The 20,569-nt window shown below is 42.0% G+C and overlaps 2 protein-coding genes across 3 annotated transcripts in view; one reads left to right on the forward strand and one right to left on the reverse strand.

Annotated features, from left to right (window-relative positions):
- The first annotated feature begins 1,786 nt into the window (after nt 1–1,786).
- Nucleotides 1,787–4,887, forward strand: elf3 (E74-like factor 3 (ets domain transcription factor, epithelial-specific)). Its single transcript, XM_058054948.1, has 9 exons — nt 1,787–1,925; nt 2,024–2,175; nt 2,474–2,707; nt 2,787–2,912; nt 2,992–3,132; nt 3,218–3,304; nt 3,390–3,509; nt 3,607–3,802; nt 3,925–4,887. The coding sequence occupies exons 2-9, from the start codon at nt 2,031–2,033 to the stop codon at nt 4,034–4,036; spliced, it is 1,161 nt and encodes a 386-aa protein (XP_057910931.1). The 5' UTR covers nt 1,787–1,925; nt 2,024–2,030; the 3' UTR covers nt 4,037–4,887.
- Nucleotides 4,888–16,455: 11,568 nt separating this feature from the next.
- The window catches only part of LOC131106288 (dedicator of cytokinesis protein 3-like), a 34,178-nt gene continuing 30,064 nt past the window's right edge, over nt 16,456–20,569 (reverse strand). Inside the window, exons 48-52 of one of the 2 annotated variants that reach the window (XM_058055206.1) lie at nt 20,484–20,563; nt 19,303–19,378; nt 19,109–19,228; nt 17,926–18,011; nt 16,456–17,523 (exon numbers count right to left, since the gene is read on the reverse strand). In XM_058055206.1, coding sequence (XP_057911189.1) covers nt 16,933–17,523; nt 17,926–18,011; nt 19,109–19,228; nt 19,303–19,378; nt 20,484–20,563 — 953 coding nt within the window. In that variant the 3' untranslated portion in view covers nt 16,456–16,932. The remainder of the gene's footprint in view (nt 17,524–17,925; nt 18,012–19,108; nt 19,229–19,302; nt 19,379–20,483; nt 20,564–20,569) is intronic. The other variant, XM_058055207.1, reaches the window with a different exon arrangement.

The following is a 20,569-nucleotide window of genomic DNA, read 5'->3' on the forward strand; positions in this document are numbered from 1 at the left end:
CCAGGCCATACACAACAGTGGCTCTACCATATGATAAATAATATTGGCTCTACCAGGCCATACACAATATTGACTCTACCATATGATAAATAATATTGGCTCTACCATATGATAAATAATATTGGCTCTACCAGGCCATACACAACAGTGGCTCTACCATATGATAAATAATATTGGCTCTACCAGGGCATACACAATATTGACTCTACCATATGATAAATAATATTGGCTCTACCAGGCCATACACAATATTGACTCTACCATATGATAAATAATATTGGCTCTACCAGGCCATACACAACAGTGGCTTTACCATATGATAAATAATATTGGCTCTACCATATGATAAATAATATTGACTCTACCATATGATAATATTGGCTCTACCAGGCCATACACAACAGTGGCTTTACCATATGATAAATAATATTGGCTCTACCATATGATAAATAATATTGACTCTACCATATGATAAATAATATTGGCTCTACCATATGATAAATAATATTGGCTCTACCATATGATAAATAATATTGGTTCTACCAGGCCATACACAACAGTGGCTCTACCATATGATAAATAATATTAGCTCTACCAGACCATACACAATATTGACTTTACCATATGATAAATAATATTGGCTCTACCAGACCATACACAATATAGACTCTACCATATGATAAATAATATTGGCTCTACCAGGCCATACACAATATTGACTCTACCATATGATAAATAATATTGACTCTACCATATGATAAATAATATTGGCTCTACCAGGCCATACACAACAGTGGCTCTACCATATGATAAATAATATTGGCTCTACCAGGCCATACACAACAGTGGCTCTACCATATGATAAATAATATTGACTCTACCATATGATAAATAATATTGTCTCTACCAGGCCATACACAATATAGACTCTACCATATGATAAATAATATTGACTCTACCATATGATAAATAATATTGTCTCTACCAGGCCATACACAATATAGACTCTACCATATGATAAATAATATTGTCTCTACCAGGCCATACACAATATAGACTCTACCATATGATAGATAATATTGGCTCTACCAGGCCATAGCTGTGAGGTCTGCGCGTTACCCACTTGACCGCCGTGCCGCAGAATTTTATTATTTTTATTTTTTTTCCTACATCACGTCTGTAACCAACGACTATACGGTCACTTCCAGACGGAACGACTGCAACCGTTCGGGGGCTGTGCCCCGCAAACATGTTGTTATGAAGCAAAAGCTGGATCATTCTACTATAATTCTCAGGGATGTCAAACGCCTCGATACGCACCGCCCACATTGTTATCCAATAACTTGCGTTGTTGCGTTCATGCCGAGTTCAACCAAACGGCACAAATATTTGATTTCCACATATTTCACACCTGTTTACCAACAATTTAACTCAGTTGCGTAGTTGCGTACCGCAGTAACTGTAAGGTGGCTTTAGTTCACATGTACTACACATAGCTGACATTGTGCTTGGTTATAAATAGTAAGTCATGTGAGGATGGGTATTCTGTGACTGGAAAAGTATCCTATTGTATTGTATTGTATTTTCAGGGAGGATGACAAAACACATGCAGTAAGCAAGCATAAATGAATATAATGAGCCACCAAATATGATAATGAACTTAACTGCTGCTTGAAAAGAGGACAGGTTTGTGTTGTTGTCTGTAAAGCGTGAGCAACCTTGGAGGTGTGGCCAACTCCGTTTGGAATTCCCCTGAACTCACCTGAGTCCACCCCCACCGCGGAATAGGAGTATTAAACCTTTCAGGTGCTGAACTTAGCAGCAGGTGCATCTTTGGACAAACGGCAGAGGAGACAGGAGACAGGAAGTGGCGATTTCAACACACTTGGATCATAACATTTGCTTCATTTTGTGGCTCCCATCAGGTAAACGATGTTTTCCTTTCGAGTTGACGTGTAAATGATGCTTGTATTCGATGTGTGTGTGTTTGTGTTGAGGTTGTAATGAAGTTGTGATTTCGCAGCGTTTCCATGGCATCACCGTGCCTCAGCTCCGTGCTGACAAACGCCAACCTCGCCATGTACCAGACAGGTCTACCTGATGCTCTGCCCAATCCCGCCGTCAACACCCAGCACCACGGCAGCGTGGGTTATAACTCCAACACCAACACCACCGGTAAGGAAAACATCTCATTCTATTAAAATGTGTTTTGTGCCTGAAAATTCCGTGAATGAAATGCATCTTGGATTTTCAAGACCATGACCTCATGGAAGGTTTCTCTGACCTCAATTAGAGCCCGCGGGATCAATCATTTACAAGCCAAGTCAATGATTAACCGAGTATAAGCATCAAGTGGTGCCACCTCATCGCTGAAACATCTCTTTGTTTTTCTGACCCGAGACAAAGAAGAGAAACTAGTTCTATAAATGTGGTCCATCCTCTAAAAATACCATCATTCTGCCGCCCTGTGCAGGTCAGTGGTATGCTCAGATGAACCCGCTCCACTGGACCGCTGATAATGTGATGGAGTGGATCAGCCACCATGTAGAACGCACCGAGTTCGATGCAAGTACCCTGACCCTGGCCTACTGTGCCATGGATGGCCACACTTTGTGCCAAATGAACCTGGAACAGATGGTCGGTGTCTTTGGTCCTGAGCTCGGCCCACACCTCCACCAGAACTTGCAAGAAAGCAAAGCTAAATATGGTAAATCTAAAAATTCTGCAACTTTTTTCCCCACACATGTTCGACAAAGAAGTTAAAAAGAGCTCATTTTTCATCCTAGAACTGCAGAGCCTATCAGGACCGGAACTCAACGAGACCTGCCAGCTCCTGGATAAGTTCCTGCATAACCTAAACTTCCCAGACAACCTGTCATTCCCGTTGCTCAGCACCATCAAAATGGGTCAAGGTACAAATTGTGTCAAAGTGAGCAAGGTGTGAGCACTGTCTGGAGGTTCTGACGCCATGTTCTTCCCACCGGCCACCAGAGGACTGCACCATCAAGGGGGAATTTGACTACAGTGATAATTATGATCTGCTCGGCCTTACCATGGGTGTCATGACGCCGCTGGGTGACGAGTGCATGTCTGATACCCAGTCTGACAGCGATTGCAGCTCCTCATCCAACAGTCAGTATTTCATTCGATCTTCTCCAACACTCCTTGTCTTCTCGCCTCCTGAGGATCTCAGAATGGACTGGTCTTGTTTCATCAGGTGGCATGTTTGGCTTCCCCAACCTCGGTTCACCGGAGTCCGGCAGTGGAGAATCGGACCCAGAGTTCTCCTACCCCATGATATCAAGTGAGTAGGAAAAGATTCTTGGAATTCCTTGCGTGGTGTCTTTGGGTTTCAGCAAACACCTGACCACGACCTTCCGTGTTGACAGAGTCTCTGGTAAAAAAGGAAAAAGTCGAGTCACAAATTAAGCGACCGCGAGGCCGACCTCCGAAAGTCAGCAGAGAGCACAGCAGCAACATTTACGAGCTTTCAAAGAAAACCAAACACGGTAAGAAACGACAAAGCTGCTTTTGCATATTTGACTTAGCAAGCAAGAAGATCCAAACTGCTGGTGCTCACCGAGCCTCCTTGGTTCTTGTCCGCAGCGCCTCGTAGCACTCATCTTTGGGAGTTCATCAGGGATATTCTCATCCACCCGGAGAAGAACCAGGGCTTGATGAAGTGGGAAGATCGGCGTGAGGGCGTGTTTAAGTTCCTGAAGTCTGAAGCTGTGGCTCAGATGTGGGGGCAGAAGAAGAAGAACAGCAGCATGACGTATGAGAAACTCAGTCGTGCTATGAGGTACTTTCAGTTACTTCTCATGTATTTATTATAATTGCTGTATCATTTTTTTCTTGACTCTACACAAAGATCATGAGATGTTGATGACCGTGTATCTTATGCGTGATGTCCTACATCCACAGGTATTACTACAAACGGGAAATCCTTGAGCGGGTGGACGGACGGCGGCTCGTGTACAAATTCGGAAAGAATTCCAGCGGCTGGAAAGTTGAAGAGCTCGGAATGAGCATGTAAAGGTTCATTGCCGATGGCCGTTGCAATCCAAAAGCTAATCTGTGCAGGAGTTAGGAACTTGTAAGACTCGTTTTTCCTGTCAGGGGGGAAATCCTCGCCACCCAAATGTTAAGACACGAACTTCCTTTCCGAGGGAAGGTGTCGCAGAAAATGTAAGCCAGTGTTTTTGGCTCCAGTAGGTTTTATGAACCAATTTTAATATTGATTGTGTGTATTGGATATTGCTTTGTTGTTTCATCTCTCGCATCACAGCTGCATTGGAATTGGAATATTGGAATCTTCCCGCCAAAAGTCAAATTATTTCACTTTCAAGGGATCACAGTTCAGAATCGGGGAGCATTTCGACAATTAGGAAGTCTGTCATTTTCAGACATCACCAATTTGCAACATTGAATTTATATTCACAGTAATCAGCATTCTTGGAATAGTTCACTCCGTATGCAGTAGGGGTGTCACAAGATCTTGGGAGATTAAAACGTGACAAAAAAGGAAGAGAGTTCACTCTGTGCATTGGTTTCAGCACCGACCCATAGAACAACGACATGAATAGAGTGAAACCCTATAGAGTTGAAAACTCATCTCGTGACACCCCCGTTATGCAGTCAATCTATATCACATACTGTAAATAATTAATATAATTTTCTTTTAAACAGCAGCCATGTGCGCTACATCTTTTGCTATCACTTATTCAAAAGTGTACGACACAAACTTTGAGGAGAAACAAGCGGTCATGATATCACACCATTAATATACTGTATGTATAATCCTGACAATATTTTTTGATATCCTGTTATATGTCATTTTTATTTTACTGTATATTTTTCATTTTATAATAAATAAATACATGTGTATTAACTTGCTTTGTTTGTGTATTTATTTCTAAACCTGTACTGCAGTTTTTGTCGAATACCACCAGGAGCAATGAGTCTCTTACAACGCTGTGGAGGAATTTTGGGCCCACTCATCTTTGCAGAATTGTTGTCATTCAGCCACAATGGAGGCTTTTCCAGCATGAAGCCTTTTTAATGTCATGCATCCATAGCATCTGAATCTGATTCGGGTCAGGACTTGGACTACTTGAGTTCACCAACAAATGGCCGGACAGCAGAATCCATGATTCCATTTATCACAGCAAGTGTTCCAGTGTTCCAGCCCCAGACCATCACACTACCACCACCATATTTTACCTTTGTTATGATGTTCTTTTTTTTAAATGCTGCATTATTTTGACGGCAGGGTCATGGGGTCATTTTGGTTGCCCAACTTTTTTCACCTTTTAACCTTTAAGGGTGCTAAACATGCAAAAAAAAATGAAATCACACCACAGTACTTGGATGAAAATGCATGCGGTCACAGATCATCGTCAAATTTTCTCGCTTAAGATGCAATGTGTGGAGGTCACCTTGAGGATTTCATTTGGACATCTGATTCGGGTCAGGACTTGGACTACTTGAGTTCACCAACAGATGGCCGGACAGCAGATCCGGACAGCATGGTGGACAGCAGAATCCATGGTTCCATTTATCACAGCAAGTGTTCCAGTGTTCCAGCCCCAGACCATCCCACTACCACCACCATATTTTACCGTTGGTATGGCGTTCTTTTTTTTTTAAATGCTGCATTATTTTGACGCCAGGGTCATGGGGTCATTTTGGTTGCCCAGCTTTTTCCACCCTTTAACCTTTAAGGGTGCTAAACATGCAAAAAAAATTAATTCACACCACAGTACTTGGATGAAAATGCATGCGGTCACGGATCATCGTCAAATTTTCTCCCTTAAGATGCAATGTGTGGAGGTCACCTTGAGGATTTCATTTGGACATCTGATTCGGGTCAGGACTTGGACTACTTGAATTCACCAACAGATGGTCGGAAAAAATCCTGCAGGATTTTTTTGGTAGACAGCAGAATCCATGGTTCCATTTATCACAGCAAGTGTTCCAGTGTTCCAGCCCCAGACCATCCCACAACCACCACCATATTTTACCACTGGTATGATGTTCTTTTTTTTTAATGCTGCATTATTTTGACGCCAGGGTCATGAGGTCATTTTGGTTGCCCAACTTTTTCCACCCTTTAACCTTCAAGGGTGCTAAACATGCAAAAAAAATGAAATCACACCACAGTACTTGGATGAAAATGCAAAAAATGAGGATTTCATTTGGATATTTTCATTGGAAATCCACTGTACTGCTGTACAAAGGCCGGACTATAAAAATGCTTTTATTGTCCAAGTACTTGTGGGCTTGTGGCCTTATCGGTAAATGAAATGATTCCAGTTGCAAAGTGGAGATGTGGAAGTTCTGGCTGGCACTTTGCAGACCGTCTACTGTGATCAGTATCGAGTCATTCCAAAGACTTTGTGTGTAGAAGATAAGCCAGTTAGCATGGTTTCTTCACCAGGAAAGGATTCCTCGTGTGGTGCATGCTTTGTTGGCAACTAAGTAACTTTTTTTTTTGGAGTAGATTTGGTAATACTTAAACATGGATGAGCATTTGGGGCTAAAGTCCTGAAGCAGACGTTTATAAAGGAGCAATCATTAAACGTTGGCTGATTGAAGACTGAATGATCCGTGGATACCAAAAATAGAAAATGCCCTCTGAAAAAAACTAGGCTTCAACAGAAACCCTCAAAATTTTGTCTGACCCAAAATATACCCTTCATTTTTTACACTTTTTGGTATACTCTATCTTTATCACAGCAAGTTTTCCAGCCCCAGACCATCACACTACCACAACCGTATTTTACCGTTGGTATGACATTCTTTTTTTTTAATGCTGCATTATTTTGACGCCAGGGTCATGGGGTCATTTTGGTTGGCCAACTTTGTAGAAGATAAGCTTCTGACCCAAAATATACCCTTAATTTTTTACACACATTTTGGGCATCAAACGTCTCATCATGGCATGAGTAAATCTTAGCGTGAAATGATGAACTCAGCCAATCGTGTCTTGTTTGGTGTTCTGATGCATGCTCAAGTTCTGACATCACTGGAAGAGATGGGCGCGGTCATCATTGGGTCCCAGGGGTGGAGCAGCAATAAATTGATGGCCGGATGTGATTCATTTAACCCCATGTACGCCATTTTATTGGTCAAGTCGCTCATGAAGTTATTTTTGCTGAGATAGGAGTACACATAGTGCATGAATGTCATGAGTAGTATTTTTAGTCCTCTTGACAGGTTGTCCAGGTTGGTGACAGCATGAGATAATTTTAGGCTAGTCCCGTTCATCCAGATGTTGATTTCTGCATGCCTGCCACTAGCAGAATGCACTATTATGTCTGCAAAGTATGTAACACAGCCCTTCCATGACAGCTTTCAAATGAAGCACAGAGCCGACATGCTTGAGCAGCAAGGCTTGTGTGGGAACCACAGGCATCGGATAAAAACTGCAGGGGTCAAAAATATTACATTTACCTTATCAAAAGTAATACGTCAAGTATATTGGGCCGCACGGTGGAATAGTGGTTAGAATGTTGGCCACACAGTCAGGGGATGGGGAAGATCTGGGTTTGGCCATCTCTGTGTGGAGTTTGCATGTTGGCCCCGTGCAAGCGTGGGTTTTCTCAGCTAAGTCCCGTTTCCTCGTACATTCCAAAAATATGCATAATGACCAATGTGAATTTGTCTATATGTGTCCTGTGATTGGCTGGCAACCAATCCAGGGTGTGGGTCTGGTATACTCGGGTTTGGTATATTCAGTCTGCTTTGGTGTACTCTGTCTGCTTTGGTGTACTCTGTCTGCTTTGGTGTACTCTGTCTGCTTTGGTATACGGTATACTTATAACAAACTTACCTGTGTACTACTGCTGGTTACTAAAGAACGGAACAGGATAGAAAAAAACTTTTTTTTCCTGGTGAAAGGTGAGCGTCTCACCTTCCTTTTGGTATATACCATATACCAGAGGTAGGGAACCTATGGCTCGGGAGCCAGGTAGGGCTCTTTTGATGACTGTATCTGGCTCTCAAGCGTTTCTTACCACAATAAAAATGTATTTTTGCTAACATTTTAAAGTAAACATCACAGAAATGACTGTTAAAAATAATCAACAACTTTCTTATGCATTTTAATCTGTCCATCTCTTTTCTACTGCAATATGGCCGACCATATCCATCTTTCCTGATGATATTTTCCAGGTCAAACACCAAAACTCGATTATTACTGGGTAATGCGGTAGTCTACCTCGGCCATTGAGATGTCAACATGTAAATATAAACTTTCCTCCTTTAGTCAAATAGTCACCTAGCTAAAGCTGCAGAACCAAGCCTTCTGACGAAGATGGCCAAACAAATTAAATATACGGAGTACGGTGCAAAACCATGCAGCAGCAGAAGTTGCATTAATGGCAGCAAGTATTTGATTTATTATTAGACACTGCGCTGCTCACGAAAGTATGCTGGCCACACCCCATTGGCGTGGGGTAGTGTGCCTGGTCTACATAATTAGAGCCCATTATATCTAAAACTGTTGGTCTTACATAAAAATGCACACATTTTATTGCATTCAATATTTAAAAAAATGTATATGGCTCTCACAGATACACATTTTAAAATATCTGGCCTTCATGGCTCTCTTAGCCAAAAAGGTTCCCGACCCCTGCCATATACCATACCATATACCATGACTATATAGTCATGGATTACAATAAACTGTGCCTTGAAAATCAGTCAAAATCATCAAAAATGGCCTGGCCGGTACAGAGAAGGACGGCTTTTGAAAAATGTCTGGGATTGAATGACTTAAATGTACTTTTTGCTGTCTTGTAGAGGTAGTAGAGCTTTGGGACTTGGACAAGAGTAGCTCAAAAGTGTCTGAATTATTGTGAGCAGCTGGTTAGGTGTACTCTATCCAGTCTGTATGAGTTTGGTATACTATATCTCAGGGGTCTCAAACACGCGGCCAAATGTGGCCCGCAGGACACTAGTTTGAGGCCCCCGCCTTGATATGAAAGTTTAATGTTAGTGCGGCCCGCGCAAGTTTGATATGGATGCTGTATGGTATCATGTACCCAGAAAAAATTATTACGTTTGATTCATGTTCATGTTAAAGGTTCAATAACTGTTAATAGTTATCCTCCCTATCTGTGTGGAAGTGGTAAGTTTTTGGCTATTTAAGTTTAACTTGAAGGCTACCGTTTAGGCCGCTAGCTCTCTAGTTTGCGAGTTAGCATGTGTCTCAAGACCCTGCAGTTGCGCAATATGTTGTAGATAAAAAGAGTATAAATGTGACTATAGTCGTGTTTTGTCATGTCTACAGGGCTCTAATAATGCTTTGTTCATTTTAATCTGAAAAAAATCATTTGTCTACCCACCAACTATATGTGGTTTCTTAAGTTTTTATTATTTGTCGTTTTATTATTATTATTACATTTATTTATTTATTTATTTATTACTAATTGATTGATTTTCTTTATTCTTGATTTGTTTATTTTTCATCTTACTTGTTGTTACTGTGTTGAAAAATAAAAATTAAGATATTTGAGAACAGTGGAATGTTTTATCAGAGCTTTTATTGTAGAAAATTGGAACCAAATCGAAGTTTTTTAAATTTTTTTGTTTTTAATAAATGCGTTTTTTTGGGGGGGGGGGGGACCTGATGCGGCCCAGTCTCACCCAGACCCGAGCTCCAGTGGTCCCCAGGTAAATTGAGTTTGAGACCCCTGCTCTATCCAGTTAGCTGTACTCTATCTAGTGACTCTAAAAACTCCCAAGACCAACATGTCTGCTGTTTTGCTGAAGTTTCAGGCATACGGTCATTGACTTGATTCCTTTTAACGTCTGACTGATTTGTTTGGAATTTCCTCTGCTTGGACTTGACAAATCAATATCAAACAGGCATTGCTGCAAACTCAATCATTAACTTGTGAAAAGTTCAAGTGAAATATGAAGGAGTACGAGCACTTTTACATGCACGAGACCAGTACTTCTCAACTGCTTTGGCTGTTTCAGTGACAATCTGGCAACCAAAACTAGAAACATTTTTCAATTCCAACTCCTCAAATATCTTTATTTATTATTTTAATGAATTTCAGGTATTTTTTTTTTACATTCGAAATGTAAAGGGACTGCCTAGGGGGGCTAACTTTTGAAGGTGTTGCAAGCATCCTGCTCCATGCATCTAAGCCGTTTCCTAGGTAACACCCACAGCGGAGATTGGACCCAGTCTTCCGATCTCCCGCCTGTGTGGCCAACACGCTCATGTTGAGTGACAGGCAAAGGCATTTTGGATTCTAATATGCTGAGCAATGCTGATGAGACGAAGCATTAATAGCTGAAACTCACTGGCACTGTTTGACCTGTTCATCCACCTTCAACACTGCCTAACTCACGTGCACACACCCGCGCACGCACACACGCAAGTATCCTGACTTAATGGCGCGCGTACGTCTACCAAGGTCAACATACCGGTCTAGCGGCTGAGTTTACGGGAAACGTGCAAACCTGTGCCAAATACTGGAAGGAGAGGGAGGGCAGGATTTTTACTGCTATGATCTCACTGCATTGTCCCAAGATAAACACAAAGGAAGGCATTATGTACCCCCCACCCCCCCAGGCAGTTACTCATTAAGCTCAAAGGCAATACTTTGGTTGTTAGCAGCAGACATGCAGCCCATAGCAGACACATTCTCACAACTAAATGTAATAAAAAAAACTGTGCATGCTGTGTATACATTTTCAATGGAACTTTGAAAACATAACACAAAATATTGTGTACTGTCATATAACAAGATTAGCATGGGCTGTGTGTATCGTTATATATACATATATATATATATATATATATATATGACTGGTGGCCAGCCAATCACAGGGCACATATTTTTAAAAAAAGATTAAAGACACACCTTTTTAATCAGGCTTTTAAGTAATATTTTTAAACTTTTCTTATGTTTTATTTTAGTCTTATTTTAGTCTTATTTTATGCTTTTAGTCTTTAGCTTTTAACTGCAGTGTTTCCCTGGGGGGGGGGGGGGGTCCTCCACACTGGGGGCTGTGTCGGGTCTGCTGAAGGGGTGCCATCCTTGGGTCCCTTTGACCCGGCCGGTTGGGGGTTCCTCCCTTTAATGTAAGGGGTCCGCCTGTCTGTCGGAGTCGGGGGGCCCGGGTGCACGGCCTGCGGCTCCTCCCAGTGTGATCCTCAGTGCCATGCCATGTTACTGTGTGTGATTGTGTGTGTGTGTGGGTGTGTGTGTGTATGTGTGTCTAGTATGGAGGGTGGGAGGGTGGGAGGGAGGGGATTTGTTAGTAATACTAATTCTTAGTCATCCTTTTAATTGTGGTAATTGCTTTTAATTCTGTAAAGCACTTTGTGTTGCATGTCTTTGCAGGAAAAGTGCTATACAAATAAAGTTGATTTGATTTGATATAGACAAACAACCATTCACACTCACATTCATACCTATGGACAATTTGGAGTCGCTAATTAACCTAGCATGTTTTTGGAATGTGGGAGGAAACCGGAGTACCCGGAGAAAACTCATGCATACACGGGGAGAACATGCAAACTCCACATAGAGATAGCCGAGGGTGGAATTGAACCCTGGTCTCCTAGCTGTGAGGTCCACTCGACCACCATGCCGCCCCATGCTAGCTATGTCTATGCTATGTTAACGCAAATGTTTCCACTCACATCAGACATAAAATAAATAATATTTTAAAATAAATAATAATATTCTTAATTTATTGAAATTATTCATATTTTTTGTAGTTTTTTTAAAGCTCTGCTTTATTGTATTTCCATGTTGCACTGCAGTTCCACTCATGATCTCACTGTTCCACTTTTAGCTTTTACCGTAAGGTGTGTTGCACTCATAAACACATTTATTGTTAGTGGAAAAGGTTATAAATGTTTCCTAGCAAAGGCAGGAGATAATGCAACTTCTGAGCCAGGAGTGGTCATAATATATGATATGAATATATGATAAACTTATCAGGGTTTATCAGCACTCATGACTACTGAAGCAATTAAGCATGTTGAGATTTCATTTTTGCCACAAAATAGCAAAGTGACTCCTACAAGTTGTAGGCATTAACAAAGTATTATATACTGTATATGGAAATATCTCAATATATTTGCATATTTTGCATATTTATATTTGTATGTTATATTTTTTACTTGCCTTCTTATTGTTGCACCAACCCACCAAAATAAATGTGTGAACTATACTTGGCAATAAACCTGATTCGGCCACTTTTAGCAGCAACAACTGCAATCAAGCGTTTGTGATAACTTGCAATGAGTCTCTTCCAGCACTGTGGAGGAATTTAGGCATACTCATCTTTGCAGAATTGTTGTCATTCAGTCACATTGGAGGCTTTTTTAGCATGAAGCCTTTTTAAGGTCATGCCATAGCATCTCAATAGGATTCAGGTCAGGACTTGGACTAGGCCACTCCTAAGTCTCCTGGTGTGTTTTGGATCATTGTCCTGCTGCAGAACCTAAGTTGATTTCAGCTTGAGGTCACCAACAGATGGCCGGATATTTTATTTTTTTTACAGGTCCCTGAAGCAGCAAAACAACCTCAGACCATCACACTGCCACCACCGTATTTTACCTTATAAAAAGTTCAACTTTCACTTGTAGTTTGTTTTCTATGAAAAAAGTAGCCTGTGTTATTATTATTATTATTATGGTTATTGTTTTTAGGCGTATCCAAGGTGTCAAGGGAGTCCAGTTCAGGGACCTTAGCTTCTCATTTTTGCTATTGCTACTCATGACCTTCAGCATTTACTGGGGTGGTTAGCAGCTGAATGTGAAGCTTCTGGGATAAGACTCCGCACCTCCAAATCCGAGGCCATGGTACTCAGTCAGAAAAGGGTGAATTGCAGCCTCCTGGATGATAATGAGGTTGTACCCCTGATGGAGTACTGTTTGGTGAAGAAAGAGCTCTCAATTTACCGGTTTACAGTATGCTTGGGGACCGGGACGTCTGGGCTTCCCTACTGAGACTCTACCACCGCAACCCTGACCCAGACTTCTCTACAGAGCCACGAATGCCACTTTTCATGACATCAGAGATATCACAAAAACTGTCCAGTGCTGATAAATACTGCATACGGTCATACAGTATTTATCAGCAGCGCTAGCAGTAAAGTAGGTCAGAACTGCTGTTTGCAGGTCAGTCACATACCGAAAGGAAATCACATGTAATTATGTCATGCGTGTTATTATATTTTCAAATACTTGAGGTAGGTGGAGTACTGATGCGCCGGCGAAACTTTTTCTTGCTAATTAGCAGCAGGTGAAACTTAAATGTGAACCCATTTAGAACCCGAAACGCAATGTCAACAGCCCCCAAATTAAGATTAAGATCCCGGTCGAGTGGTTAGCGCACAGACATCACAGCTAGGAGACCCGAGTTCAATCCCACCCTCGGCCATCTCCGTCCAAATTGTCCATAGGTATGAATGCGAGTGTGAATGGTTGTTTGTCTATTTGTGCCCTGTGATTGGCTGGCCACCCGAAGACAGCTGGGATAGGCTCCAGCACCCCCCGCAACCCTTGTGAGGATAAGCCATAGAAAATGAATGAATGAATAAGTTCTCCTCCTATTTTGTGTGGAAGTGGTAACTTTTTGGCTTCTTATTTTGTCTTTCCCCAACCTCGGTCATCTCTGTGTGGAGTTTGCATGTTCGCCCGTGCATGCGTGGGTTTTCTCCAGGTACTCCGGTTTCCTCCCACATTCCAAAAACATGCTAGGTTAATTAGCGACTCCAAATTGTCCATAGGTATGAATGTGAGTGTGAATGGTTGTTTGTCTATATGTGCCCTGTGATTGGCTGGCCACCAGTCCAGGGTGTACCCCGCCTCTCGAAGACAGCTGGGATAGGCTCCAGCACCCCCGCAACCCTGGTGAGGATAAATGAATGAATGTTGTTTGTCCCTCGCAGCGATGTGGCAGCTGATCAGAGATCAGGCTCCACATTGAGCAACTGTTTGATGACCTTCTCACTGCTGAAAATAGGGACTGTACAAAACACACAACTATGTTTTGGGTTATTTTTTTGGCCCCCTTTAAAAAATGATGTGTCATTGTGTATTAAAACATTTGCCAAATGACAGGGAAGCCCAAACCTGTTACTCTCTCGCCAATCCCTATCAATTCCCTGATTAATTGTGTGGGTTTACTGCTGCCTCGTTCCAATTCCGGTACCCAACATTAAGTGATGATGTGTCATGTGTCAGCGAACCTGGTATCCATCTTTGTACCCTCTTTGCTCAATCCCTGCCAAATCAGTTGCGAAAGCACTAACACTATTTATGTCTATTTTTGGAACGCCCATCCCTTACCGTCAGGTTGTGTTGTTGTGTCTCTCTCTCTCTTGGCTTCTCGTATGGTTTTGGATCATGTCATCAGTCGACGAGTGATGATGAGTGAGATGCAGCTACGACATGTAATGGCAGACCAATGTGATGCCAGGAGTCATTATACCAGGAGATTCCTCCACCTGAAAACATCCACTTTGACGTCCAGCTGTAGAAGAAAGAGTTGATGAAAATGATGACAGACAGTGTAACAATATTGTTTTTGATTGCAATTGCTCACTTTTCTATATGTCAATTAAAATAAAATTGTGATTCCAGGTAAGTCGGAATGTCAGAACCGGTTCCCATTGATGCTCGATGTCCAACCCTACTGTAACAGAAGTGAAAGTAATTATACTTGGCAACATCTTAGAGTGGGTGGTTGGGTGGTTTGAACCCAGCATGATCCATCCAACCTCACGTCCAGTGCCACCCACACTGCTGGGCAGTTGTGGTGTAGTTCACTAACATCAGTGTTGGGCACGTTACTTTAAAAAAGTCATTAGTTATATTTACTTCTCAAAAAAAGTAACTAGATACCAGTAAAAGTAACTATTGCATTACTCGCACCTGCTGCCCCCTCCCCCACAGTAAAGACGGGTACCATGACAGAGGTTTTAATTTATTGCAGTGACAGGTGTTTCTGTAGGTTTGAGTTGCTCACACAAAACGTGGAAAGTTTTTTTTTCGGGGACATAATGTACATTCGACGTGTACATGTTTACCTTTGACCTCAACGAGATTAAAGTAGTGTCTGTACTTCCATTCGGCAAACTGACTTCTCACGAGAGTCCTCCTCACTCGCCATCTCTTTACTACCCGACACTTTGGATGTGCTCTTAAAACCCGCCCACCCAAGTTCTCTGATTGGCTAAAGACGCAATCTTACTAACCTTCGCCAATCCTCATTGCTTATGTGCTCTAAACACCCGCCCATTTAAGTTCTCTGATTGGCTAAAGACGCAATCTTGCTACTCTTAGCCAATCCTCATTGCTTATGTGCTCTAAACACCCGCCCATTTAAGTTCTCTGATTGGCTAATGACGCAACGTTATTAATCCTTAGCCAATCCTCATTGCTTATGTGGTTATCTCATCCCCTTCCTTGTCACTCTGCAACACTCTCACTGCGCTGCACATTAGTTATGAAGTCGGTGATATAATTTTAAGAACGTGCAGTAACGGGGTGTCGAAAATGGTACCGGCATTATGCTGGCAGTAAGAGTAATTAGTTAGATTAGCAGTGACGGAAAAAAGTAACGGCGTTAGTAACACTGTGGAACGAATACATAACAGCTTTCTAAAGTAAAGTACGTTAAATGCCATATATAAATCCAGTAACCCTAAACCTAACCCAAAACCCAACTCTAGCCTCTAGCCTTACTCCTCCAAGTTGACTAACTGGTACTTTTGACTCCCTCTGTTGGATACGGAACAATATTGCACCCAATATGGCGCCCTCTGCTGGACAGAGGACGCTGCTCTGACAGCATACCATTGCTGCTGAGGTTAGATGCAGTAAGACAGTCACTCGACATCAGGGGTCTCAAACACGCGGCCCGCGGGCCAAATGTGGCCCGCAGGATACTAGTTTGAGGCCCCCGCCTTGATATGAAAGTTTAATGTTAGTGCGGCCCGCGCAAGTTTGATATGGATGCTGTATGGTATCATGTACCCAGAAAAAAATATTACGTTTGATTAATGTTCATGTTAAAGGTTAAATAACTGTTAATAGTTATCCTCCCTATCCGTGTGGAAGTGGTAAGTTTTTGGCTATTTAACTTTAAAGGAAATAACTTGAACGCTACCGTTTAGGTCGCTAGCTCTCTAGTTTGCGAGTTAGCATGTGTCTCAAGACCCTGCAGTTGCACAATATGTTGTAAATAAAAAGAGTATAAATGTGACTATAGTCGTGTTTTGTCATGTCTACAGGGCTCTAATAATGCTTTCTTCATTTTAATCGGAAAAAAAATAATTTCTCTACCCACCAACTATATGTGGTTTCTTAAGTTTTTATTATTTGCCGTTTTATTATTATTATTATTATTATATTTATTTATTACTGATTGATTTTGAGTTTTTAATAAATGCGTTTTGGTTTTTTTGCAAAACCTGAGCGGCCCAGTCTCACCCAGACCCGAACTCCAGTGGCCCCCAAGTAAATTGAGTTTAAGACCCCTGCTCTACATTTTTTTGAAAGATCCTGAGCATTACGGAACTAAAATGTCAAGTGATGAACCCCCAAAAAATGACACCTACGCTGAGCTGAATGATGAAACACGAAACATATCATATCCTTCAATGGCAGGAGATGCATAGCATTGTGTTAGCAACAGTTTTGTTTTTATTGTTAGGGATTGTTTTGATGAGGAATGACGTTGAATACATCACATCATGTTGCTTCCTACAAAGATATCAAAGGGGAATTGAATGGTTGGGCTGCTGGTGAGAGGAAATAAAGGAGGTGCTGGTAAAAAATAATTGAAAAAAAAATGGCGATGTTGTGATGTACGTGCCCACTAGTTTCTTTGAGTCCTAAGTGCTACATCCAGTACCAGAACCTGTACAGCAATCCATTTGATGTGAACCTCACTCCAGACTGATTCCACGCCCCCACGCTACCCTGGCCTGTTCCTCCTTAGTGGCAGCAAATGGAGGATGGGTGTTCTTGCCCAGCCCGTGTGGAGGTGCTGCTTGTGCGGATGAGCTGTTGAAGGGGTTCTCCTCAGGGACACGCCGTTCTCTGAGTTGCGACAGGGCAGGAAGGGGCTCATGCATGGAGTCTAGAGGCAAGTAGGCGGGGACGTGATGGTGATTGGAATAGAGGTCTTGGTGGTCTCTGGGCTGTGCACAACTTCTGGGGGTCCTGAACCCCTGAGACTGGGGTGCGAGGGTCCCAGAAGAGGACTGGCTTCGACAAAGCTCAGAGTTGACTCTGTCCGGAACTTCAAACTCTGAGACGTCGTACCTGATGAGGCAGTAAGGTGAGTTGAGGTCTTCCTGCTCGTTTGTCCAGGCCTGGTACTCCAGGGGGTCTGTGCGTCCAGAGGGGGGGCCACTTAAGTTACTTTCGCTTAGCGTGAAGACTCCTGAGCTGGTGCTGCCTGACAAGGTGGAGTTACTTCCATCCAGGATGGATGCTGGACTGGTGGGCGAGGCAGGTGAATGTTGCAGGGGACACTGAAAAGCCGAGAAATGCTTCAAAGTCACAATTAACACTTTTTAGGTCAATTTTTTAAAATTTAAATGTAATGTTTGTGCACACCTGAAGGTAAGAAGGACTGGAACAAAATTTGGATGTTGATGTGTCCGAATCCAAGATGACATTACTACCACCGCATCTGCTGTGGTAGTAATGCTGTGTGCCGCTATGGGTGTGCTGTATTCTACCACATGCTCCGAGCAACCATTGTGATGTCATGGGGGTCTCTGGCTAACATTTGGCACTTTTTAAACGCTGTGCACAACATACCGTGGTAGCAATGTAGCGTTTCAGATGGTTTAAGGTTTTTTCTGTGCTTGATGAGAAGGAAGAGGAGGACAACCGGGAAGGGAATACTAGGTGGAATCGGAGGAGGGTACCTTTCTTAGGGAGCGCGCAGGAAGGGCAGGAGGGAGGTCACGGAGTTGATGGTGGAAAGCATCAAAGTGCATTGACAGGTGTCGGCCTACAGGGGGACATACACATTCATTCATTTTCTACCGCTTATCCTCAGGAGGGTCGCAGGGGTGCTGGAGCCTATCCCAGCTCTCTGGGACACACACAAGGACTGAGAAAGGTGCTTTCAAGCGGAGGCTGTGATGAGGATCACGGCACGGTCGAGTGGTTAGCGCGCAGACCTCACAGCTAGGAGACCAGGGTCCAATTCCACCTTCGGCCATCTCTGTGTGGAGTTTGCATGTTCTCCTCGTGCATGCGTGGGTTTTCTCCGGGTACTCCGGTTTCCTCCCACATTCCAAAAACATGCTAGGTTAATTAGCGACTCCAAATTGTCCATAGGTATGAATGTGAGTGTGAATGGAAGAAAATGAATTAATGAATTCGGTTGAGCTGGTTTCATAATTAGACCTTTTGAGTGTTAAGTTGGTGTGTGATAAGTTCAGTGTTCTTTGTAAGAACACTAACACATTCCAAAAACATGCTAGGTTAATTAGCGACTCCAAATTGTCCATAGGTATGAATGTGAGTGTGAATGGTTGTTTGTCTATACGTATGTGCCCTGTGATTGGCTGGCCACCAGTCCAGGGTGGACCCCGCCTCTCGCCTGAAGACAGCTGGGATAGGCTCCAGCACCCCCTGCGACCCTCGTGAGGAAAAGTGGTAGAAGATGAATGAATGAATGAATTTTCATAGCATAATTGTAATATTATGACAAACAAACCAAACAAAATAAAGTTGCAATTTTTGTAAAATTAAGTTAATATATTAGGAACATTTTTTTTAAAGAACAGTGAGTCCACATTTTAAGAGAAAGTGAAAAAAAGTGGCAATTTTACAAGAATGAGCTAGTAATTCTTATCAATTATTATTATTTTTCACTTTTCACTATGTGGCGGGGAAAAAAAATACGTGACACCCCTGGTTTATGGGGCAGATACAACATCAGTGATGGATAAGACGTGGGTGCGGGTGGTTGGGGTGGGGGTGGGGTGGTCAAAACAACAAACTGGAGTGGAGGCAAATCTCAATCTGTTCTGTGTTTCCTTTTTTTTATAATGTAAACATTTCATTTGCATTTTCCCAATAAGTTGAGTGGGGTCATACCATGTGGTATATTACGCGGTGGAACAGGAGGCGCCATGACGCTGGCAATGTGGGCGGACACCACGGGCACAGCATCTCTGGTTCCGCTGTCCAAACTCCAACTACTGGGGGTACTCAGAACTGCAGGAGGCAGCAGGCTATATAACTACAAGTACAAGTAAAAGTACAAGTACATATGATCTGCGTGAACTAACCTTTATCAGTGAAGGACAGATTGGGGTCGCTGCAAGGTTTACAGCCTGGATTGATCACCTGATGTAAAAATGCTCGCTGCAAGAGTTAAGGATAGCACATTTCAAAACGAACAACATATTCACTTCAATCCATTTCGACAAAAGACAACAAAAGCATTCAAAACCCTCGCCTGTTTATGGTTATTATTTATGGTAGGGGTCTCAAACACGCGGCCCGCAGGACACTAGTTTGAGGCCCCCGCCTTGATATGAAAGTTTAATGTTAGTGCGGCCCGCGCAGGTTTGATATGGATGCTGTATGGTATCATGTACCCAGAAAAAATTATTACGTTTGATTAATGTTCATGTTAAAGGTTAAATAACTGTTAATAGTTATCCTCCCTATCCGTGTGGAAGTGGTAAGTTTTTGGCTATTTAAATTTAAAGGAAATAACTTGAAGGCTACCATTTAGGTCGCTAGCTCTCTAGTTTGCAAGTTAGCATGTGTCTCAAGACCCTGCAGTTGCGCAATATGTTGTAAATAAAAAGAGTATAAATGTGACTATAGTCGTGTTTTGTCATGTCTACAGGGCTCTAATAATGCTTTGTTCATTTTAATCTGAAAAAAATCATTTGTCTACCCACCAACTATATGTGGTTTCTTAAGTTTTTATTATTTGCTGTTTTATTATTATTATTATATTTATTTATTTATTACTGATTGATCGATTTTCTTTATTCTTGATTTGTATATTTATTTTTCATCTTATTTTATGTAGAAAAATAAAAATTAAAATATTTGAGAACAGTGGAATGTTTTATCACAGCTTTTCTTGTAGAAAATTGGAACCAAAGTAAAGTTTTTTAAATTTTTTAGTTTTTAATAATGCGTTTTTTTTTTTTTTTTTTTTTTTTAAAACCTGATGCGGCCCAGTCTCACCCAGACCCGAGCTCCAGTGGCCCCCAAGTAAATTGAGACCCCTGATTTATGGCATTCACTCCCTTACAGTTGTGGTGGTTTTTAACATTATTAGAGCCTTCTAGACATGAAATAACACACCTTTAAACCCCTATTATCCAACATAATAGACGTAAGTAGAAAACTAAGCGATAAATAAGAAACTTTTGGAGGTTCTAAATGTAATATTATTATTATTATTATCATCATCATCCGCATTCCCAAACAATCATCCAAAGCTAACCTGCTGATACACGACACTGCCGGGCTGGTCTCGCTGTGGCGGCAACAGCATCAAAATGTCTCTGCTGGTTCTGGACGGTTCTGTCG

Source organism: Doryrhamphus excisus, chromosome 18, assembly GCF_030265055.1.
Source record: "Doryrhamphus excisus isolate RoL2022-K1 chromosome 18, RoL_Dexc_1.0, whole genome shotgun sequence".
Lineage (NCBI taxonomy): Eukaryota > Metazoa > Chordata > Actinopteri > Syngnathiformes > Syngnathidae > Doryrhamphus > Doryrhamphus excisus.

What these genes read in the sequence shown, in the direction of transcription:
- elf3 (XM_058054948.1), top strand. Translation starts at nt 2,031, where the DNA reads ATGGCATCACCGTGCCTCAGCTCCGTGCTGACAAACGCCAACCTCGCC. An exon ending in CTCCTACCCCATGATATCAA is followed by an intron (nt 3,305 to 3,389) that starts GTGAGTAGGAAA and finishes CCGTGTTGACAG; the next exon opens with AGTCTCTGGTAAAAAAGGAA. An exon ending in AAACTCAGTCGTGCTATGAG is followed by an intron (nt 3,803 to 3,924) that starts GTACTTTCAGTT and finishes CTACATCCACAG; the next exon opens with GTATTACTACAAACGGGAAA.